Source organism: Rutidosis leptorrhynchoides, chromosome 4 (assembly GCF_046630445.1).
Source record: "Rutidosis leptorrhynchoides isolate AG116_Rl617_1_P2 chromosome 4, CSIRO_AGI_Rlap_v1, whole genome shotgun sequence".
Lineage (NCBI taxonomy): Eukaryota > Viridiplantae > Streptophyta > Magnoliopsida > Asterales > Asteraceae > Rutidosis > Rutidosis leptorrhynchoides.
Window position 1 is genome coordinate 490298786 of NC_092336.1, and position 25626 is coordinate 490324411.

Below are 25626 nucleotides of genomic sequence, written 5' to 3' on the forward strand. Positions count from 1 at the left end.
TTATTTATATAAATGTCACTTTTTATTCATTACTTATAGATTAATAGTTATAAATAATATTATTGAAATGCATAAATTTTAATTAGCAGTGAGTGTCGAATAAAAGTTTATTATTTGGTCAACGTTAAATTGATTGTGTATATAACAACCCTTAAATAATTAATACGTATAGTCAGACAGTAAACCCTAGGGTCATTTCAGTAATTTCAGAAGTCAAAAAGTGAGGGTTGTTATAGTACCTCCCCGTTAATAAAAACTTCGTCCCGAAGTTTTAGGTAGACTTCTCGGATGCATCAGCAGTTGAGAAGAGATGGGGATATTTCCGTTTCATATGGTCTTTGCGTTCCCAGGTATATTCGGGGCCTCTACGCGAATTCCAACAGACTTTAATGATAGGTATGTTGCTTTTACGTGTTTGTTTGACCTCTCCTTCCATGATTTCTATAGGTTCTTCAACGAAGTGCATTTTATCATTAATGCGAAGATCATTCAAAATGATGATGTTATACAAGTCATTTCAGTAAATTGGATACATGAAATATGTTATAAATGGTATTGAGCTCATTTAAAACCTTGAGCATTTTATGCCACAATATTAGGGCAGACAAACAGAGAGGAGTTCGTGAAAATCACAGTCATGAAATTTGATAGAGATCTTCATTGTTTACAACAAGAATATTTTAATGATGAATATAAGTTGAAAAATAAAGTTTTATCACTATTGAATAATATGGATAAAACGATTCGTTTATAGGAAGAGTATAAACGAAGCTATCATAAAAGAGTGAAATGAGAAAATTAAATGTTCGCCTTAACTTTTGACGTAGTCACGATTGATTTCCGGAATTCAAGGAATTAAAGGAAATCTTCGTAATCTATAAGATTTGATTCTCCGGTATTTATGAAATTTTGAGATTTGTTTGATTAAATGCGGTGATTTGCCTCGATTGATGTGTTTGGAATTTTGCTATAAATTAGCTTCTTCCGTTTCATTATCTTCACCACTTCTATACTTTCTTTCTCAATTCAAACTTCCAAAAGATTAAGAAAATGCTAAATCCAGTTCTGATCCTGGTTATTATATTGACCATCTATGCAGTCATTCTTCTTTTTCTTTTACCGCCAGAGGAATCTGTTTACTTCTTCTATGCTCTTGGGGTTATAGTGTTTTTAATTATCCCGTGTCTTTATATTGCTATACGCATTGATATACACGGTTTGTAATTTCGGAGTCGTTATCGGGCTTTATATTTTCTCTTATATGTCGGAGCTTTATGTTTTTGTTTCTTCTTCCCGACTTCAAGTCAAGCGAGTAATGGTCCAGAATTCATAGGTATGAAGTTTTGAATGATCATAATATATAAAATAGAAAGGAAAGGTAATAGCACGATTTGATTTGTCATATTACCAGAATATCCGAAAAAGACCGAATCATCAAGAAAAATATTTTCTTGATATGTTTAGAGGTTAAATAGAATGTAAGAGTCGTGTAACATGGCAAATGATGATTATAAAATCTATGAATCATCATCTTCCATTAAAAACTGAGCATGACTTACTGTAATATAATCACGTTGGCCTGACATCATTATATTATATTAACTCATGCTTCAATTCCCAATCACTTCTTCAAAGCATTTATAATTTAAACTCGAATTTTACAGAATATAGAAACTAAAACAGTTTCCTTTATAAAGATATCGCAAAGAGATACTTAATTACGGACATGAATCGTTATGAAGATATCTTCCGAAATATAGAGGATATTTATGATGATATTTTGGAATTTCTAAGTTCGAAAGTTGATGAAGAAAAATTTTCCGCAAGCTTTTAACATGACTTTGGAGCAAGATATTCTCTAAAGATTTCACCGGATTCAGAATTTCCTGGATTCTTTGAATATAGGGTTTGGCCCTTTTGTTTGTCCTTGGTCTCCTCCATGGTTAGCTCAATCCGTTTTTCAGTTCCAAATTTTCTTTTGGGCTTTTCCAACGTACCATTCTTTATTATCAAACTGTTAGCCCTTAAGAACATCTATAGCATTTGCTGCTTCGTCAGCATTCTCAAGGTTAACGAATCTGAATCATTGATTGACAACCCGAGATGGTTTCAAGAAATTTTATTTTTAGATGATTAAACGCTGATTGTAATCGTCAATGGATCTAATGGTTGACGAATAGGCGTTGTTGATTTCAAAAGTAATGAATGATAATTTTGGTGGTTTGATGTGATAATTCATCATAGAATACGAATGAATATAATTCATGAATGTAGTGATTTTTAGGAAGATAACATCTGCTATAGCTTTACTTGAATTCTGATATGTCAAATTCAGAATATGTAATTTGATTTGAATGAAAATGGTTGTTCTTTGGTGCGCGGATACATATGTGGATGTAAGTAGTATAGTTACTGATTATTGAATCAGAATTTGAAGAATGTACAATGTAACATATTAATGTGAGATATAAATATTTCTCGGGTATTACCTACCCATTAAAATATTTTCACAATTAACAGTTTGTACAAAAGAGAAGATATAGGTTCATATATGTATTCTTCAGATATAATATAGATTTAATGAGTTAATATAATATTAAACTCATTTGATTTGCGGTTGAAACGAGAATAAATAATCTCCAAAACCTTAGAGATTTCATAATTGTCGCGAAATATTTCGCTAATGAAATTATGAATCAATACTTCATCGTTCATTGTTATTGATATACCTCAGTATATGATGTTGGTGCTCGTGGAATTCTTGTGAAATTCATAAGGCACGAATGATGTTTTCTAGAAAGTTTCGAGTACATCAAAAATGAAAGTATACAATCAATCATGTATTTGAGTAATACACTTGGTTTATTATGAAATGGAGTTTATTGTGTTGAAGCAGTGATTAACGATTGTTAAGTCATTAATGAAGGATGTAATCATAGCATATTAATGATATGAATTAATCAAGTAGTACATACTAGTTAAGATTCACACGTAATAGCTTAGTATGAAAAGATTTATTATTGTTCCAATCCATATATATAAAGTATACATATGTAATTCTTCAGGAAGAATGAGTCAATACATCTTAACTCATTATTACTAATATTCCTTGGTATCTATGGGGCGTATGATGTTGATGTTTGAGGTACTGAGTGTGATGTTGAGGCGTGGAATGCGGATGTTTTCGTTGGTGAAGCTGGTGATGTTGGTGGTGATGCTGATGGTACTGGTGGTACTGGTTATGCTGCTGGTGCTGCTGCTGGTGTTCGTAGGTTTCGCACCATATTCTCCGGAGCCACTACTCGAGCGCGAAGCTCGTTGACTTCTTCTATTATTCCGGGATGATTGGCGGTTCGGACAAGTGGATGAATAAGATCTAAAATTTTAGATATTATATATTCGTGACTGGATATCCTGGAAATGAGGGTGAAAATAGTGTTCCGAACGGGTTCGCCAGTAAGTGCTTCAGGTTCTTCACCAAGAGGTGAATTCGGTTGGTGGAAGGGATCACCTTCTTCTTGTCTCCATTGATTAAGTTTACTACGAACCCATCCCCAATTCATCCAAAATAGATGATGGCTGATTGGTTGGTTCATTCCGGTTACGCTGCCATTGGAGCTCGAAGAGTTCGAGGAATCCATATTATGTGTTTGGAATTAGGGTTTTTGATATGAGATTAGTTTTGAATACTGGATGATATATTCGTCTCCTCGAATACGTGTATATAGCAAAAAGATTTCCGTAATTTATGGAGGGAATTTAGGAAAAGTGTTAGACAAAATCTATTAGGATAGATACGATAAGATATAATAAGATATGATGTGTCTTTACTTTAATAATGGCAGTATGACGTGTCGAGATCATAAAGTGATAAGTATGTAATCTAATAATCTTTTGATTAAAGACTTTCAATTCGTATACTGTGATAACCCAATGACATTTTTCAATTCGCAAACAGATGCATAAAGGCATAAGGCATATAGGTACGTGATATAACAGAGAGTTATATACGTTTGAGTGTGAGTAGTAACAATTATAAGAATTTCAAAATCATGGATAATATTTCATGTAATACATATGTAATACACATAACCATGATAGATGACTTATGAATGTCAAGAATTTCTGAAATCATTGTGTCGCATTTAGATGCGGTGGTGTAATTGGATAGTACTCAGGAAAGTGATCAGAGTTCTTAGATTAGATCGGCATTCTAAGATAAGTAAAGTTTCTAAAGTATAGTGTAGTATTTAACAGTTAAAGGCAACAATTAAAGGCACTATGGTCAAGGAAAGTTGTAGTCCTACATTAGGAAAGAGACTTTGATTAGAATCTTTAAGTCAAGTTTGGTAAAGCATGATTGTTAAGATTATAAGGCAATTCTAAATGCTTTAAGTCTAAGGCAGGAAAGGTTATAGTTTCCTAGATTGCTAAGGCACCCTAGCTAGCAAGTAAGGCACACATAAAAATGCAATCCTGGTTCTCTATAACAGCCTGGTTATGCTCTGATACCAATCTGTAACGTCCTCCCAATAGGGTCTGGAAGAAACGTTACTAATATCAAATAAACCAACATATTATAATACGAGAACAATACTAAATGAGAAAATTTAACTTTATTGAGTACGCAGCGGAAAATGAAATGTCGTTACAATAATGGAAATAACGATAAAGTAATTGTTCATATGCAGAAGTAATAAATGCGATATCTCTTGATCCTAAGTCCAAGTAGCATCACATAAGTAGTAGATAAGAAAGCTTGAATCAAACAACACCCGAGACAAAACATGCTAAAGTGTCAACCAAAAAGGTTGAGTGAAGTTCATAGGTTTAACAAAAGTAGTTATCGTTGTTTTTAGACCACAAGATTTAGTTGTAAAGTTGATCTCCCGCAGGATTAAAAAGTAGATCTCGCAGATCCAAAAGTAGTACTGATTCGTGATATTTTAGACTAAACGTTTGTTTTGTTGTCCCGATGATAAGTTGGCAGTACCTTATCACCATGTTTAAATCATTATTAAGTAATACAAAGACATCACGGTCAAATGTATCGGGGACGTTACTCCCGATAGGCCTACCCCCAATAATTAAGAATGCCTTATCCTGAAAGCAATTAAAAAATATCACTGTGGGGTCTTAGTAGCATAAGCTAGTCATAGTACAGTTTAGGTTCGTACTTGTGTCTAAGTTGTTTAAAGTATAAAAGCAGCATGTGTCTCACCCCAGTAAGTATAAAAAGTGCTATAGCAATAAGAGTGGGGCTATGAAAGTCACCTTAGTAAGTAAAGAGAGAGTTATTCCTCGGAATAAAGAGTTGAACGAGTGAGCAGGAAAGTCAACCTATTGACATTTAAGAGTAGTTAAGTGTTTTGCCCATGTTTAAGTTTAAGTATGTGTTTAAGTATAGTTTGTTTTACTAAGTTTCTATTCCTAGTAAGTTACTATTTTTATAAAGTTTCCATTTTTAGAAAGTTTCTTATTTTACTAAGTTTCTATGACTAGAGAGTTTCTACTTTTATGAGTGTTTTTCATTTTAGGATACTTGCCGTATTAGATAAGCTTCCAATCACCCCTTTCCCTTCGAATGGCTAATTTAGATCTAGGGGCTTGAGCCATAGGACCCTTTAAATCGGAAATCCAAACCCTCTGCCTAGAATCTCGTAGAAACCATTCGTCAAGAAAGTTCGAAGATCTATACATCTCTAATACATATCCCAAAATGTTTTTGTGCTACAATATAAGTAGTAGGTTATAGGTGCTAGTAATAGTAATAGTGTATACATGTTAAGTAATAGTATAAGTAGTATTAGGGTTTAAGGTTTTAATATGTATATGTATATATAATTCGTATATATACATAATTTTTTTTTTTACATGTATATATGTATATATAAATCTATGAGTGTTTATGTATATACTTATGAATAACAAGTTTATAATATGAATATGAATTAACAAAGATTAAAGTTTATGTAAATAGTTTAGGGTTTATGTTATACCTTTGAAGATTCAAGATAATTAACAAAGAAAAGATGAACAAGATGAAGATGGAAGATCAAAGCCTTAAAAATCTTGAAGAACTCCTTGAAGATTCTTGAAGAACACGAAGAACAAGCTTGAAGATCCGAATACCACAAGAGAGGGAGAGGGAGAGATTGTTTTTGAGAGAGGATTTTGGTGTGATTTGTGAATGAGAAACTAGGAGTCTAGGAGTGTTTATATAGTGCAAGTATTAAAGTGTTAGTCAACATAAGGATGTTCTAATTAATGATTTTATTTTGTTTTATAATTTTTAGTCAACAAAAGGTGGTACTAGTTTATAATTAGTCAACATAAGGATGTACTAGTTTATACTTTATTTTTAGTCAACATAAGGATGTAATTGTTTAAAATTCTTTAGTCTCATTATTATTACTATTATTATTATTATTATTATTATTATTATTATTATGTTTATTATTATTTTTACATTTACTACATGATAAGTATTATTTTCTTTTTACTAATTCATGACTTGTATTTATTTTTATTTAGTTCCCAATTGTTTTATTATTTATATAAATGTCACTTTTTATTCATTACTTATAGATTAATAGTTATAAATAATATTATTGAAATGCATAAATTTTAATTAGCAGTGAGTGTCGAATAAAAGTTTATTATTTGGTCAACGTTAAATTGATTGTGTATATAACAACCCTTAAATAATTAATACGTATAGTCAGACAGTAAACCCTAGGGTCATTTCAGTAATTTCAGAAGTCAAAAAGTGAGGGTTGTTATACGAAATAACGCCGCAGTACAATACCATGGTAGACATCCACAGGTTGAGAGAAACCAACAGCAAGGTAATGTAGGAGGGGGAAATGAGATGCAAGAAATGCAAAGGTTTATAGCTTCTCAGGAGTACGAAAATGCTAGACAGAGAGCATTTGAAGATTGGCAAGTTCATCAGAACCAAATCATAGCTCATTGCCAACATATAGGTAGAAACTATATTCCTACACCGAAACCCATCTTCCCTCCCTGGTCTATAGAGATGCAGCCACCATATCCTACGTATAACCCTGCCGAAGCATTTTATAGCACCTATGGTTATGCCTGGAACCCCTATTGGTATCAATATCATCCCTAGTCTACTTATTTTTTTTTTTATTTTGTAATTTGTAATGATTGATACGTTTAATACTTTTGTTAATATTGTAATAGTTTTTATAATTGTCTAACTTTTATTCTTAGATTTTAATAATTTTTGAATGTGGGGTAATATACCAAACTTCAAAAATATGTATATATGTTTGCAGTTTATCTTATGTACACAACAGGGTAAAACAACGCATTTTCAAAGACTGGCATTAAGTTCAGTAAAAGCAACTAATTTTGACGACAAGATGCAAAATATATGTGAAATAACAACAAGACGGAATGAACAAATGATGTGCACCATTTATTATTCAGCAAACAAACGCCAATATATTTGGAAACTTTGGTAAAAATTTAATCATTTTCACAAAAATCACCCTCAATAATTTAAATTGTTACTAATTTCTTGCAAATGAGGGCATTGCAAGTTCTTAAGTGTGGGAAGGGATTAAATTCTTTCGGATTTTAAAATTTTTATCTTAAACACTTGGTTACCATTAAAAATACTAGTAAAGCAGTAGTTGTATTAGAATCTAGTGCTCTCTGATAATAAAGAACAGCCCTAGTCTTATATACTGACTACCCAATTCTAGTAAAATTTTTAAAAAAAATTTTCAATTAAATGAACTCAAAATCATGTTTATACATATTTTATGAACGATAAAACTAGGTTTTAACACCGAAATTATTGTTACCTCGGAAAGGACATAAATTGAGAAACAAACCAAAATGTTAAAATTCATTTAAAATGGAATAGAGGACGATAAAAAGGAAAATAAAAGTCAAGTGTGGGAAAATTTACCAAGTTATCTTAAACATATGTCACATATATCTGTAACAAATAACTGAAAATACTTTTGCTTTGGACTAAACTAAACTATTTTACCCGATGAAAGAAAAGAAAGATGGATCTACACGATGAATCAGTTCCATCATTAAAAGGAAGTAAAGTCTTCCGAAAAAAGAAACGCGCTTCTTGATTTAGGTCATGAAGTTGTCGTCCAGACCAGCTGTAGGTTGACAAAAAATCTAGAAAAGTCATCACTAAAATCAGCAGGAAATCCACGGACCTCAGCATTAAACAGGGTCGCCAAGTGGTCAGATTTATCCTAACCATGAGAAGGATTTATCTCGTAAAATGGGGGGGCACCATGCAAATTAGCTGGATAAGACTAATGAATCAGATCCCCAGAAAGGATAATCTCCTTAAAGATTAAAAATCAGCTTTTAAGCCTGATATTACTCAATCCTAGAGATTGACCTTAAAGATTGAGAATTCAAACTCATGGAATTCAATGATATCTAAACTCGAGCTTGAACGAGAAAATATTTTGATCAAAATTACAAACCGATTTGTTTTCTGAAAACCCTATTTTCAAAGCGTTCATTACCATTGAACGTAAAATCTTAGGAATTCACCTGGAATTCATTAGGTCACCTGAACCAAATCGGGTGTCAACCATAAGAACGGTGGTTTCATAGCATGGTCAAAGACAAGACCTTGTGCCAGACCGAAAAATTATAAGGGTGAGCTTTACTATTGCTCCTACCAAGGATAGTAATTGCGTCCGACACGTTATAGACCATAATCAAATACATGTCATTAGACATTGCCTTAACAGTTGCTTGTTCAACGCTTTCCTTTACAACCGGACGGTAGTTTACCGAAAGGTATTATACGGAGCAAGTAAACTGGACGTGTTGCTTCCCAAATACAAGGTTAGCAAGTGGGTGACACAAAAAAGCAAGTTTTGAGCTAAAATTTTCAAATCTGAAACCCACCAAACCCACAAAAATATTTTGCAAACACCGGTAAAGGGTTATTCCGGAAAACTTATCTAGGGTAAAAACTAGATTTAATTTTCAAAAGATCAAATGTTTTCATAAAGATCCAATTTCCTTAATGGATCTAAATTTTTATAGTCATGTGGGACTGTAAACCATATCGTTACTACCATTGTTTATACCACCGTATAGAAATCACTGATGTACAAAGTGTGAAGAATAAAGAAGTGATTCTTGTATTTCAAGACGATATTGCTTGAGGACAAGCAACGCTCAAGTGTGGGAATATTTGATAATGCTAAAAACGAACATATATTTCATAGCATTATTCCTCAAGAAAGACAAGCTTTTAGTTGCAATTGTTCTATTTACAAGTGATATTCGTTTAAATAATAAAAGGTGAAGACAAAAGACAGATTCGACGAATTGAAGACGCAAACGACCAAAAAGCTCAAAAGTACAAAAGACAATCAAAGAGGTTCCAATTATTGATAAGAAACGTCTCGAAATTACAAGAGTACAAGATTCAAAACGCAAAGTACAAGATATTAAATTGTACGCAAGGACGTTCGAAAATTCGGAACCGGGACCAGAGTCAACTCTCAACGCTCGACGCAACGGACTAAAAATTACAAGTCAACTATGCACATAAATATAATATAATATTTAAATAATTCTTATAATTATTTAATATATTATATTTATATTTAAAACCGTCGGCAAGAAAGACTCCAAAAGGGACTGAGCTGTAATTTCAATCTCCGCGACTCGCGGAGTTTGAAGGCCAAAAGGGCCGCGAGTCGCGGAGCCCCAAGTTTTGAAACTCCCTATAAAGCCAACCGAATTCTGAGCATTTTAATCATCATATATCCATCCATCTCTCTATCTATATCGTAAAATATATATATATATATTTATAATTTATATTTTAATTTTAATTATAATTCTAATAATAAGGGTATGTTAGCGAATGTTGTAAGGGTGTAAGTCGAAATTCTGTCCGTGTAACGCTACGCTATTTTTAATCATTGTAAGTTATGTTCAACCTTTTTATATTAATGTCTCGTAGCTAAGTTATTATTATGCTTATTTAATCCGAAGTAATCATGATGTTGGGCTAATTACTAAAATTGGGTAATTGGGCTTTGTACCATAATTTGGGTTTGGATAAAAGAACGACACTTATGGAAATTAGACTATAGGTTATTAATGGGTTTTATATTAACTAAACAATACCTTGTTAATTTAATATACAAACTTATAATTCGACGTATTTATATATTACCATATATACTCGATCGGACACGATGGGCGGGGTATTTATATGTACGAATAATCGTTCATTTAACCGGACACGGGAATGGATTAATAGCCACTAGAATAATTAAAACAGGGGTGAAATTATGTACAAGGACACTTGGTATAATTGATAACAAAATATTAAAACCTTGGGTTACACTCAGTCGACATCCTGGTGTAATTATTAAACAAAGTATTAAAATCTTGTTACAGTTTAAGTCCCCAATTAGTTGGAATATTTAACTTCGGGTATAAGGATAATTTGACGAGGACACTCGCACTTTATATTTATGACTGATGGACTGTTATGGACAAAAATCAGACGGACATATTAAATAATCCAGGACAAAGGACAATTAACCCATGGGCATAAAACTAAAATCAACACGTCAAACATCATGATTACGGAAGTTTAAATAAGCATAATTCTTTTATTTCATATTTAATTTCCTTTATTTTATATTTAATTGCACTTCTAATTATCACATTTTTATTATTATTGTAGTTAATTGCACTTTTAATTATCGTACTTTTTAATTATCGCAAGTTTATTTTATCGCATTTTTATTATTTGCAATTTCATTATCGTTATTTACTTTACGCTTTAATTTAAATCTTGTATTTATTTTTAATATTTTACATTTGGTTTTAACTGCGACTAAAGTTTTAAAATCGACAAACCGGTCATTAAACGGTAAACCCCCCCCCCCCCCTTTATAATAATAATATTACTTATATATATATTTGTATTTTTATAAAAGTAAACTAATATAGCGTTAAGCTTTGTTTAAAGATTTCCCTGTGGAACGAACCGGACTTACTAAAAACTACACTACTTTACGATTAGGTACACTGCCTATAAGTGTTGTAGCAAGGTTTAAGTATATCCATTCTATAAATAAATAAATATCTTGTGTAAAATTGTATCGTATTTAATAAGTATTTCCTTGTAAAATTTAATAGTATTTTATATACACCTCGCGAAACATCATGCACCCTGAGATCGGAATTTTAAGCATAGCCATGGGGAGTCCGGTGAGCGGACTAAAGTTGTTGCCAAATTTACGAAAGTTTAAATTTGGGTTTTTAGGGTTTGTCAATAATTGATGTTCGTTTGAATTGGCAGCGGTGGTTAATTTGCAATTCAAAAGTTTAGTAATGAAATGGTAGTTTTTAGATTTGTTTTTGTATGTATGTAATTCTGAATTTTAATGGACTAGAGCTGTTGCCAAATTTACAAAAGCTTATTGGCTAGTGCTTTGATTTTGAACAATTACCGTGAATTATTTGGATATCTAGAAATTGTAATGAAAGTTGTTTTTAGTAATTTTTGATTCAATTAGCAGATTCTAAATCTGGGCAGAAAAGCTGAAATTTTTAAGAATCTTTTTTTAAGTATTAAATTAGCGTCGGATTTGAAACTGAAATTCCGTCGGAAACATTGCTGGTAGGCCATTGTTATTTTGTCGCTAACATTCGCTGTTAATCCGTCGGTAATTGTTGTCGCAAATCCGTCGTTAACGAGATTGTCGCAAATCCGTCCCAAATATCCGATGGAAATTCGTCGGTACATGTGTCCGTCGGTAAATTGGTCGTCTCAAATCCATCGTTAAAATGTCCTTCACTAACTATGCCGTCCCAAATCCGTCGGAAAACCCCAACGTAAATCCGAAGGAAATCCGTCGCAAATATTTCCATCGTAAATCCGTCGCTAAAACTTAGGTCCATCCCAAAATCTGTCGGTAAATATTACCGAGGGCGATTTTAGGGTCCGCCCCAATCCGTCGAAAATCCGTCGCTAAACGTCTTTTGGGACGGATTTGGGACAGATTTTTCCGTCGGTAATTTCAGATTTTTTAGTAGTAATTAGTCGGAATCCTTGGTTCCACGGTTTATTAAACTAAATGACATTAGTATTACATCCACTTAATACCTAAAACATATTATTAAACTGTGTCGTTTAAACAAACTCGTGTATTAAATATCTGCTGATACTGAAAATATAAATAAAAGTATCTTTAAGAGGTTACAAATATATGTTGTACTAGTTAATTGACCCGTGAAAACACGGGTTTATTTTAGAAACCTGATTATTTGATATCTTAGAACTATAATTACTTTAGAAATTGGTTTTGCACATAAAAGTATATATATTACTTTGATAGCTGACTTAACATAACACTTACGGAGTATTATTTTGTTATAAATATAGTGTTTTCTTGGTTGTAATTTACAATTCTCAAAACACTATGTACATGTCATATATATATATATATATATATATATATATATATATATATATATATATATATATATATATATATATATATTAAAGCACTTTTCAAAGTCAAACTCAAAAGTTAACTTACCATCTTCGTAAAAATAAACTGTGAGTTTTTTTTATGCTTTATCAGCTTGTACCATGCATTGCAAGCTTGTACATAAAATATAAAGTATAACATTTAAAGCTCCGTGTATTTTAGAGAATTTTAAAGAGAGAGAGAATAAGAATTATTTATTTAAGTAATTTTCTATATCTTAATATTAATAGCATGTTACAACTCTTGAAGCACATATTACAACATTTAAAGCTCCGTGTATTAGCATGTTACAACTCTTGAAGCACATATTACAACCTAAAAGTAGGTGATGACCTCAGCATCAACTCCCTTTTATAAGATAGAATAGGTTTGTAAACATTAATTTAACAGGATGTATTAGATAAGCGTCGATTGAGTCGACATTAATTTAAAGGCTCTAGTTATTGAGTCGACAGCAAGCGTCGATTTTTTGGCGACTTGATTGACTCTTAGAGCCTAAATTAAATTTCATGCAGAATTTAAAACCCATGAAAATTTGATTTTACCATTTTCATGACGTTTCAATTTTATTTTTATTTTATTTTTAAATTTTTTTCCCTACTTATTGGTCGGAGGTCCACTCGGAAGCAATCTCTCTATCCGTCGAATAGAGAGAGGGATGACTTTCTCTACTTTTGAGAGTGTTTTCACTCTTTGTGGAGAAATGACTTGTCTTTATTCTCGGATAGGAAAGGATTGTCTACATCTCACCTCCCTCATACACCACTTATGTGTTATTGAATTTTGTTACTGTTGTTGTGGTATTAGATAAGTTTGGTTTTTTCTTTCTTTTCTATTTAAGTTAAAAATAAACATGGACCCAATTGGCCCAGATCAAGTTGGTTCCCGTTAATCATGAAGTGACTCATGACCTAATACAGTCACAACTAGGGATGGCAATGGATCGGATATGGGCCGGGTGACACTATATCCATATCCATATCCATTTAGTTTTTGTTCATCCACATCCATATCCATATCCATTTAGTTTCAGGTCATTCGTCCGTATCCATATCCAGTGGATTAAGCGGGTTAATGGATGTCCAATGGATATTTAAAAAATGTTATAATATTTTCTAATATACGATTAAAACGAAAACGTAGTATAGCAAAAATAAATATAACATGACGTTATTTAATTCTATCCATAAAAATGTGTAATCTTTGTCGAAAATATAACAAAATTTGTTAGATTTAATATAAGACATAGATTATAAAAATTAAATATGAAATGTGTAAGTTTATTTTGTTAGATATACATGTTTTATTGTAATATTTTATAGTTATATCGTTATAGGTTTGAAAGCAAAATGTAAATCTAACGGTATATGAGCTTGTAATAGTATATATATATATAAGAATATATCTATATTTATGTATTTGTATACCTATTTCAGGTGGTAATGGATATATCCATGAATGAAACTTTTCAACCATGTCCATATCCATATCCATTTAGATTCATCCATATCCGTATCCATATCCATTTAAGTTCATCCATATCCATTATGAAGCGGGTGGATCGGATGAATATCCACCAGATCGGGTGACCATTGCCATCCCTACTAGTCACAACTACATATGTACATTTCATACAATGCTCGTACAAAATTTTCTACTAGTCTCATAATTCCATAGTTAACTTTCAATGGAAATGATAAAATCAAAACAATGACTTGTACAAAGAAAAGTACATTTCATCAGATATTTATTTAATACATTTGATCTTAACTCTTACTCCGTATTTCAAGACACAACTTCTCGCTAATTATAACACAAGAATCATATAACAATGAAGCTACAACAAATATTATATTATTCAAGAGAATCGAATGAACTTAAGGTCGTCGAGGAAACTTTGAAAAGTTCGGAGGCCTACGTTCCATGTACGCTGTCTTCCCCTCGTTACCTTCTTCAGTTCCATAAAAAATCAGAGTTGCATTTCCTCCTAGTTCCTGAACCAATTAATGCACATCAACCGAATTATAACAGAAAAAATATAAATATATTATTCTAAATCTGAAGAACACGAAACATGCATACTTGGTGTCCTGCATGACCGTCATCAACTGCATTGATAGATGCTTTTAGCACCCGAATAGCAGTTGGGCTGTTTCTTATGATCTCTCTGCACCATTTAACTGTTTCTCGTTCTAGATTCTCTAGCTAACATATGATTAAAAACTTTTCATTAGCAAAGGAACTGTTATAAATATTCATCTCAATATCAATCAATAGTGACATTGAAAAAATAATGAACTAATTAATGGGTTGATTTGAACCATGTTTTTATTTACTGGCGACTATTTAAGCGAAAAAATGAACTTACAGGGACTACAGTGTTGATCAGTCCCATTTTTTCAGCTTCCTGAGCAGTGTAGAACCGTGCTAAAAACCACATCTCACGGGCTTTTTTAGGCCCCACCTATTTAGCCCGAAAGGATTTTTAATCAATACAAAAATTTGACTGTAAATCCAATCTTATTAGTAAGTATTCAAAATTCTTTCTCTAATAGTTAAAGCTCACCAATCTTGACATTATCGAACTCCCATAACCAGCGTCAAAGCTTCCCACCTATTAAACGCATACATCAAACAAAGTGTATGTGATGTTAGTTGACTATTAACTCTAGATAATATTTAGATTCAATTATCAACAAAGAAGAAATTCTTTGTCAAATATAAGTTTGTTGACCTTCTCACCTTAGGACCCGTTTGGCCAAAAATAGCGTTATCAGCAGCTATTGTTAGATCACAGACCATATGCAATATATGCCCTCCACCAACAGCATAGCCTGCAACCTTTTCATAACCAACAAAGAGGACTTTACTTGTAGCTTGCCGATTTAACAAATTAGCATAATTGGGAAGTAGAGAAAACGAAAGTTACCATTGCTATTACAGGCTTAGGCAGTCGACGAATCTGCACCTACAATCAGATCAAACTACACTCTGTAAATCAACTATTGTTTTTTGATTGTTTAAACCAGGTGGCAAGAGAACAAATTTTACATTTAAATCACATATAATTAAAAGAACAAAATCAAACAACACTGTTGGAGAATTGTATATGATGCTTGATATTTAATATTTATATTTATTTTCTTCCATAATGTTGCAGATTTTCTGCACAGTTATTAAAGAGGCAGAGGTGGCTAAACGGGCGGGTTGTTCAACCACAATACACTTTTGTCCATTTCTTACCAAAGCTATTAAAGAGATTGTACGCACAAATAGAGCATGTAGGGTCATTTTTAACTATAGATAATCTAGATTCTATTTTGATAGATTTTGCAGACCAGTTAGAGATAAAAGATAACCCAAATCAACCAATTTATAGATAAATGGGTCAAAATTGCCATATCAAAATATTGAACTGATCTATGAACTGAATAACCTAATATACTTTACTTGTAAATCGAGAACATTAAGTCGGCCAAAATTCTCAAAATCAGCATAACCATCTTTACTTCTAAGTGCCTGATCACCACCGCTACAAAAAGCCTTGGTTCCCTGAACAAGACACATGTTAAAACTAGTTATACATCTACCAACTGTATAAAACAGACCTGTCAATTATTACCCAAAATACATCTCATGCCAACACAATGCACACTTTACGAACACATTAAGTACGAATGAAAATGGTTAGGGTGGCTACATTTTAAATCGAATCAAAAGATTAAACCTTTTCATGGAAAGTAATCCAAAGCTATTTGACATATAAATAACGTTAAATGGAAATGGATTACCTTTCCAGTGAGAATGATGACTCCTATAGTACTATCATCCCTGGCATCATTGAATGCACGAATTAGTTCCTTAACTGTATGTGGTCGGAATGCATTTCTCCTCTCAGGCCTGTTTATTGTTATCTGTGAAAAAAGTATATAAATATAAAAGTTCGTCAAATATGCAATAAGATGTAGTACTATATAATATTAACTCTAGCCAACAACTTATTTCTTGAACATTTACCAGAAGTTCACATCGATACCGTCATTTTGACCTGTTCCCTTGTAAAATATTGAACCTTAAATTAAAAATTCCATTTTATGCAATATTTGATTTCTAAAATCATTTGTTGGAGCTAGAATTCTTTACACACCTCTAACTGTAAAATTATGTTTTCTATGTCACCTTGCTTATTCACACATTGACCTGAATTTGTTAGTATTGTTTGCCCCAAATGATGGAATTCATTAACTTTTCTCCAAAGCTCTATAGACTTTTATCAAATATCTGAGTTAATTTAGGGTGCATTTGTTTACATCTTAATTAATGGTTCAACACTGAATGTGTTAAAATACAATGCAAATTTAGATAATATGGAATTAGTAATGTATATAAATATCTAGATATTAAAATGTAAAAAAAATATCTAGATATTAATATATATATATGAAGAAAAATCTAGATGTTAAAAGGAAAAAAATCTAGATATTTTTATGTGGTAAAAATATCTAGATATTTATCCATGGAAAAATCTAGTGTGTAGAAGTTTCCATGGAGTAGTATAAATATGGGTGTTGATTTCATTTGTGAGTAAGGTGTGAGTAAATGAAGTGTGAAGTAGAGAAGAAGTAAGAAGTGAAAAATAGTTAGAAGTAGAAGTTGTGAAGAAGTAAGAGTGTGAGTTGAGTCTATAATATTGTAATTGTTTCTTTGTATTAATAAAAGGGTTCTTTGTTAAGTTTCCCGGTTAAGCCTCAGTTTGTGTTTAAGTTCTTAGTGCACTTGTGTTGTATCTATTATATGGTCGGCTTTGCCGCCTAAGTGATATATGGTCGGTTATACCGCCTGAACGATATATGGTCGACACTGTCGCCTAAGTATTATTGTGCACTAAGGATTTATAAAATTAAAGGCTAACCAACGTCAAAGTGTTGGTCTAGTGAGTGAGTATAACCTAGGTCCTCTATAGTGGGTGTGTTGGGCTCGTCGAAGTTTCCAACAATTGGTATCAGAGCGGGTCGTTTGGGACCATTGCTAGTGGAGGTACTCATCGGTAAACGTTGGACGTTTACATTGACTTGTTTTCACCAAGGCTCTAAGGGAGATTCTGTCGGAGCACAGTTAGGAACTGTGAAAGCTCATCGGTCTGGGATCAAGCTTATTGGACGTTGGACGTCATGATGGCAGATCTTGCAAGTACGAGCAGTGGAATCAAGAGTCTCAATAACCACAACTATGGTTATTGGCGGACTTGTATAGAATCCTACCTACAAGGACAGGATTTATGGGAAATAGTTGCTGGCAGTGACACAACGCCTCCACCGAAAGAAAATGCCGAAGCCTTGAGAAAATGGAACATCAAGGCCGGGAAGGCTTTATTTATATTGAAGACTACAATCGAGGAGGATCTATTGGAGCACATCCGTGACGAGAAAACACCAAAGGCAGCTTGGGAAACTTTTGAAAAATTATTTTCAAAGAAGAATGAAGCACGACTCCAGCTCTTGGAAAATGAGCTCGCAGGTATCTCACAAGGAAGTCTATCTATTTCTCAGTATTTCACCAAGGTGAAATCTATTTGCCGTGAGATATCTCAGCTTGCTCCTGAAGAGAAAGTGAGTGATGCAAGGATGAAGAGAATTATCATCCATGGCTTAAGATCCGAGTATAATGGATTTATAGCCGCTGTGAGAGGATGGCCTACTCAACCATCATTAATAGAGCTGGAGAATCTATTGGCAAATCAAGAGGCATTAGCCAAGCAGATGAATGAAGTAACCGTAAAAGACGGAGAAGATGCACTCTTCACCAATAAAAAGAAAGCAACATCTCGAAGACAAGAGGCGATGAAAGAAAGTAAGACATATGGGTGGAAGGGTCACCCAAAATCAAAAGGCAACGCTTCAGGGGGAGCTCAACAAGGAAGAAGAGATCATCACCAACAATACGGGGAAAATGATAAGAGAAAGAATGGTGAATGCTTCAATTGTGGCAAGAAGGGTCATTTTGCTCGAGAATGTAGATTCCCCAGAAGGCGAACTTTCGAAGAAAATGTGGCCGCCGCAAGAGATGAGAAGAAAGAGGTCACATTCGAAGCAACCATTAATGAGGAAACATGGGATGCAGAAGCAGGACTCTCCGTTGAAGCTGACATGGATGATCAAGCTCTTGCAGCAACCTTAAAGTCAAAAATAAACTACAAAGATGATTGGATCATTGATTCTGGGTGCTCAAATCATATGACCAATGATGAGACGAAGCTGCAAGAAATGGAGGATTACAAAGGAAAGAGAGTTGTGTTGACAGCCGACAATTCAAGGTTGTCTATTTCTCACATTGGAAAGACAATAATTCCAAATGAAGGCGACTCTCATAAGCTCCAACTCGAGAAGGTGTATCTTGTCCCTGGCCTAAAGAAGAATTTACTGTCAGTACCACAATTGACAGCAGAAGGGAATTATGTGCTCTTTGGATCAGAAGATGTGTCCGTATTCAAGAGAGTGAAGGTGGTTGGCAATCCAATTATGCAAGGAAGAAGAATAGAGTCGGTTTATGTACTATCTGCTGAAACAGCATATGTGGATAAGACTCGAAAGAATGAGACGGCTGATCTGTGGCATGAACGTCTTGGGCATGTGGGATACAATAAGTTAAAGGACATGATGGTGAAACGAATAGTAAATGGGCTTCCTCAAATTGATATCCGAACAGATACAATATGTGCTGGATGTCAATTTGGCAAAGCTCACCAATTGCCATTCAAGGAGTCAGCGCATCAGTCCAAGACACCACTAGAGCTCATACACTCAGATGTCTTCGGCCCAGTGAAACAAACATCACTTGGAGGTATGAAGTATATGGTGACATTCATTGATGACTTCTCAAGGTATGTATGGGTTTACTTCATGAAGGAAAAGTCAGAGACTTTTCAGAAGTTTAAAGAGTTCAAGAACAAGGTAGAAAGTGAGCTCAATACTAAGATTCGATGCTTACGCACAGATAATGGAGGAGAATATTTATCAACCGAGTTCAACATCTATCTTGAGAAGCACAAGATCAGAAGGCAATTAACTTGCCCCAATACTCCACAGCAGAATGGAGTGGCGGAACGCAAGAATCGCCACCTTGCCGAAACTTGTCGAAGTATGCTTCATGGTAAGAATGTACCAGGTAGATTTTGGGCCGAATGTATGAGGACGGCGTCGTACGTGATTAACAGACTCCTACAAACAAAGTTGGGGTATATTTCACCTTATGAAAAATTATGGAAGATCAAGCCAACCGTCAACCATCTCAAGGTTTTTGGATGTGTATGTTACGTCTTCGTACCAGATCATCTACGAAGCAAATTTGATAAGAAGGCAATTCGATGCATTTTTGTCGGTTATGATGAATCAAGAAAAGGATGGAGATGTTGTGATCCAAATACTGGAAAGTGCCATACTACAAGAAATGTGGTATTTGATGAAGCTTCTTCATGGTGGTCACCTCAAAAGATAGAGCTTCCAGAATCTCATGGATTAGAAGAAGGTCCAGAAGAGAAAGAAGAACATAAAGAGCACATATCGGATCCAATTAAAGAAGGAGATGGATCGTACTCTAAGGAAACGAGTCCATGGAAAACTGGGGTACATCAATCTACATCCGAAAAGGTTCGTCCAAGCCAAATAGATGCCGAGGAGCATGTGCAAGAATTACGGAGATCAACAAGGCCTAGGCAACCTAATCCGAGGTATGCTAATGCTGCTCATGTGGATGAATCAATACCTATTGAGCCTTCCACTTATGAAGAAGCAGCACAAAGTCAAGAATGGCAGAAAGCGATGGAAGAAGAAATTAATGCACTAAAAGAAAACCAGACATGGAGTTTAGTTCCAAAGCCAAAAGATGTAAAACCAATATCTTGTAAATGGGTTTACAAGGTGAAGACTCGATCAGATGGATCCATTGAAAGGTATAAAGCTCGACTTGTTGCTAGAGGTTTTTCTCAACAATATGGGCTGGATTATGAAGAAACATTTAGTCCAGTGGCGAAGATCACAACAATTCGAGCTCTACTAGCTTTAGCCGCTAGCAAATCTTGGAAGCTGTGGCAGATGGATGTCAAGAACGCTTTCTTACATGGAGAACTTGACAAAGAAATTTATATGGATCAACCAAGAGGCTTTGAGAACAAGTCCCATCCCGACCATGTCTGCAAATTAAAGAAAGCACTATACGGCTTGAAGCAGGCTCCAAGAGCTTGGTACGGAAAAATTGGTGAGTTCTTAGTACAAAGTGGTTTCACAGTTGCTCCTTCAGATTCTAGTTTATTTGTGAAACAAGATCAAGGAAAACTAGCCATAGTGCTAGTATATGTGGATGACTTAATCATCACGGGAGATCACTATGAGGAGATCCAAAGAACAAGAGAGAATCTGTCTATCAGATTTCATATGAAGGAGCTTGGAGAACTCAAACATTTTCTTGGACTCGAAATAGAGCAGAAAAGAGAAGGATTATTTCTGGGACAACAGAAATATGCGCGAGATCTTTTACAAAAGTACGGAATGCTTAATTGCAAACCTATCTCAACTCCGATGGATCCGAATACAAAACTACGAGCAGATGAAGGAAAAAGTCTTCAAGATGTTACCATGTATCGAAAGATGGTCGGAAGTCTTATTTATCTCACATTAAGTCGGCCAGACATATCTTATTCAGTTGGAGTGGTTAGTCGATACATGAGCAATCCGAAGAAGCCTCACCTTGATGTTGTACGATGCATCTTAAGGTATGTTAAAGGCACTATTAACTTTGGCATTTTGTACAAGAAAACAAAAGAATGTCACGTGACTGGATATTGTGACGCTGATTACGCTGGAGACTATGATACACGACGATCAACAACTGGATACATGTTTAGTCTTGGATCGGGAGTAATATCATGGTGCAGCAAGAGACAACCAACTGTATCCTTATCAAGCACTGAAGCAGAATATCGATCGGCATCATCAGCAACACAAGAAATTACATGGTTGAAACAACTAATGGAAGATCTTCATCAATCAACAGATTATCAAGTAAATCTTCTTTGCGATAACCTATCAGCTATACGACTAGCAGAAAATCCAGTCTTCCATGCAAGAACAAAACATATAGAAGTGCACTATCACTATGTTCGTGAGAAGGTCCTTGAAGGAAAAATCAAGATGGTGCCAACAAAGACAGATGAACAGGTTGCTGATATATTCACCAAGAGCCTAAGTAAATCAAAGTTTGAAAAATTCAGAGAAGCACTTGGAATGGTCTGCAAGACATCGTTAGAAGAAAATTTGCATTGAGGGGGAGTGTTAAAATACAATGCAAATTTAGATAATATGGAATTAGTAATGTATATAAATATCTAGATATTAAAATGTAAAAGAAATATCTAGATATTAATATATATATGAAGAAAAATCTAGATGTTAAAAGGAAAAAAATCTAGATATTTTTATGTGGTAAAAATATCTAGATATTTATCTATGGAAAAATCTAGTGTGTAGAAGTTTCCATGGAGTAGTATAAATATGGGTGTTGATTTCATTTGTGAGTAAGGTGTGAGTAAATGAAGTGTGAAGTAGAGAAGAAGTAAGAAGTGAAAAATAGTTAGAAGTAGAAGTTGTGAAGAAGTAAGAGTGTGAGTTGAGTCTATAATATTGTAATTGTTTCTTTGTATTAATAAAAGGGTTCTTTGTTAAGTTTCCCGGTTAAGCCTCAGTTTGTGTTTAAGTTCTTAGTGCACTTGTGTTGTATCTATTATATGGTCGGCTTTGCCGCCTAAGTGATATATGGTCGGTTATACCGCCTGAACGATATATGGTCGACACTGTCGCCTAAGTATTATTGTGCACTAAGGATTTATAAAATTAAAGGCTAACCAACGTCAAAGTGTTGGTCTAGTGAGTGAGTATAACCTAGGTCCTCTATAGTGGGTGTGTTGGGCTCGTCGAAGTTTCCAACAGAATGTTGAATCATTTAATTCAAAGGTCAGAAACAAACGCACCAGCATTCAGTGTATTTGTTTCTGACCTCTGAATTACAGATGTTGCTGAATCAGAGTTGGAACTATCTCCTAACCATCAAGTATCTAAGTTTTATGATATATGCTCTTTAAGTTATATCAAGAACACTTATTAAACAACTATATTGTAGTAGTTTTTATTCATGTCAAATGTTAATAAGGTAATTTTATATCATTTACATTACTCGTTTAAAATGATTATCGAACATATTATTTTCATTAAAAAGCAACTCCATTCAAAACCTTTGTTATATAGCATTATTGATTTGGTAATTATTCAAAGATTCAATAAAACCCTAATAGAACCCTAAATAACCATAATGGACCTAACCCATAACCAAACTGGGCAACTAACCTAAATATATACTCTAAGAGTAAGGTTCAAATTTGATATAATGAACTGAGAAATCAATAATGTTAATATAATATTTTTATAGAGTAATTAACTAAAATAATATTTTTATAGAGTAATTAACTAAAATAATTTTAACATTAACATTATCTAACTTACTAACCTTCGCAATGGCTTCATCTTCAGCTTTCTCATATATAATGTCAGTGAACTCCTTACCAGATTCATCACAGGCAGTTTTCCAAACAGGTATATGATCTGACACTTCACCGTGAATTCGATGATAGCTGTCGTTCATCGAAGCGCTACAGTTCGAAGAACTTATATTCGGGAGAATCGAATTGGAGGGTGGAGGAAGGAGGTGGTTAGTGACGGTTGAAACTCTCCTTGTGACAGTGATCAGGTCCTTCTCTTGATTTCCGGCAGCCATGGTTGTCGGATTCTGGTTGCAGTGGTGATGGCGGTTTGAGATTTGGGAAGAAATGGAGGGAAAAAGTGTGTATGACAGTTAGGAAATGGTGGTTAAAGATTTCTTTATCTTATCGGATAAGGTGTCATATGGGCTTATTTTGACACTATTAATCTGTCAATAAAACTATTTTGACACTATTGTTTGATACTGTGTTGATAACTTGGTATCGTAATTTAGTGTATAAAGTTTATGAGGTTATTGATTTACAAATCATCATCGATGATCAATAATTCATCATCATAGATAAAAAAAAAAAAAAAAAAAAAAAAAAAAAAAAAAGTTTAAAGTTGATGAGTGTGGTTGAAATAAGTAATTTACTGATTTAAAAAACTGTTGTTCAAAAAAATAGATAAAAAAAACGTTTTAGATTGCTAACGTGTCAACAATTTAACATCATATTAAAGATTTAAAGTTGATGAGGTGTCAAATTATATTATATTATAATTATAATTATTCTAATTAAAATCAGCTCAAAGATAGTCTTCTTTTTTATTTCTTTTTTTTTTTTTTTTAAACCAATACTTTTATTTTTATTTTAATGTAAGTTATATACTTTAAAATATACTAATGTATGCTATAAATTTGTTGTTTATGTGTCATTATCAACATATATAAACTTTTAACCGGATGAATTTTTGTCAAGTTTACATGACAATGACTTGACATATACGTAGTATCTTGATGAATTTTGTTGTCCACTTGAAATTAAAATTTAAAATTTTAACTAAACATGTTCTTTCTTTAATTCAATTATCAAAATTTATTAATGTTATAACTTTTTTATAAAATAAAAAAGAAAATTAAAGTTAAAATTTAACATTTTCTTTTAAATTTACGCGATGTGATGGCCCCGTCAAAACACTTAACGGCTCCGTCACTTGGTCCCACAGCTTGATCGAACTTAAATGAATTTAACAAACGACATTGCATTCTTTTATTTCAAAAGTTTCCCAAAAAGGAAATATACCAAAAATATGTGGTTTAAGTAACTCAACATATTAAATACCAAAGTTGACATAAAACATTGTCAACAAAACCCACAAGATTAAATTATTCAAAAATAGAATGCAAGTTCAAAGTTTCATAAATGTTTAACAAAATCTGCCCAAATGCATGCAGACTCTTCTAACACAGCGGAAACATCAAACAAACTCAAGTACCTGTGAAAACATGCGAGTAAACTGTCAACAAAAATATTGAGTGAATTATAGGTTTAAATAATTGAATAAACTTTAGACCACAAGATTTAAAATGTTAGAAAACATAAAACATTACTACCTCCGTCTCAATTAGATAGTCCTGTTTTTTCATTTTGGGATGTCCCAAATTAATAGTCCACTTCCATAAATAGAAAGGAGGGAGGATATTTGATTGGTGGATCTGGAGAGAGAAAATATTTCATTGGTAGATAAATGAAGTTAGTGAGATTTCCTAAAACTGTGTGTCATTTTGTCTGTGGACTATTAAATTGGGACGGAGGGAGTATTCCATTATCAATGAGCCACCTGGTAACCACTTAACCCTTTATTTACCCTTGCCAAACACAATAAATAATATACACTGAACAAGTGTATCTACAACAAAATACGAAGTACTAAACATTCCGATTATAAATTGCTAGCGCGACTAGCTCGAAATGGGGTTGTCAAACCCGATAGATCTATCCATAGGATTCGCGTTCACCAGTAGAAACCAGTGATTACAGTTACCAGACTAGGGAATATTTTTGTTCAATTCATAACGAATAATTTAAATTTAATTGCCACTTGTGACGACTCGGAAATTTCCGAACAAATTTAAACTTTATCTTTATATTATTCCGACACGATAAGCAAAGTCTGTAACGTTGAGTTTAAAAACTTTTGAACTGTTTACATGGATTCAATTACCTTTGACTGTTTTCGAGGATTCACGAACAATTGTTTGTAAATAAATATGTATAAATATATATATAAATACAAGTGTATATATTAATTTGAAATTATAAATTATAATTTAAACATTTGAGTTAAAAATGTAAAATAAGACATAAAATAAGTAAGTATAATTTAAAATGAAGCTTTATATAAATATGTATGGTTATATAATTTTATATTATACAAAATGTATAAATAATAAATCTTTAATAAAATTTATTATATAATGTATTATATGATCATTAAATATTACATAAGTAATAATATATATATAAAAACAAATTTAAATATAGTTGTTA

General features: G+C 33.1%; 1 protein-coding gene across 1 annotated transcript; it reads right to left on the reverse strand.

Moving 5' to 3' along the window:
- Positions 1-14228: 14228 nt before the first annotated feature.
- On the reverse strand, positions 14229-23474 carry LOC139844659 (1,4-dihydroxy-2-naphthoyl-CoA synthase, peroxisomal). The gene is made up of 9 exons (XM_071834888.1): positions 23103-23474; positions 16340-16462; positions 15999-16100; positions 15478-15516; positions 15291-15389; positions 15115-15162; positions 14917-15012; positions 14631-14753; positions 14229-14542 (listed from the first exon to the last, which is right to left on the reverse strand). Exons 1-9 carry the CDS (start codon positions 23367-23369, stop codon positions 14426-14428), a joined length of 1014 nt encoding a protein of 337 aa, XP_071690989.1. The 5' UTR covers positions 23370-23474; the 3' UTR covers positions 14229-14425.
- Between the last annotated feature and the right edge of the window lie 2152 nt (positions 23475-25626).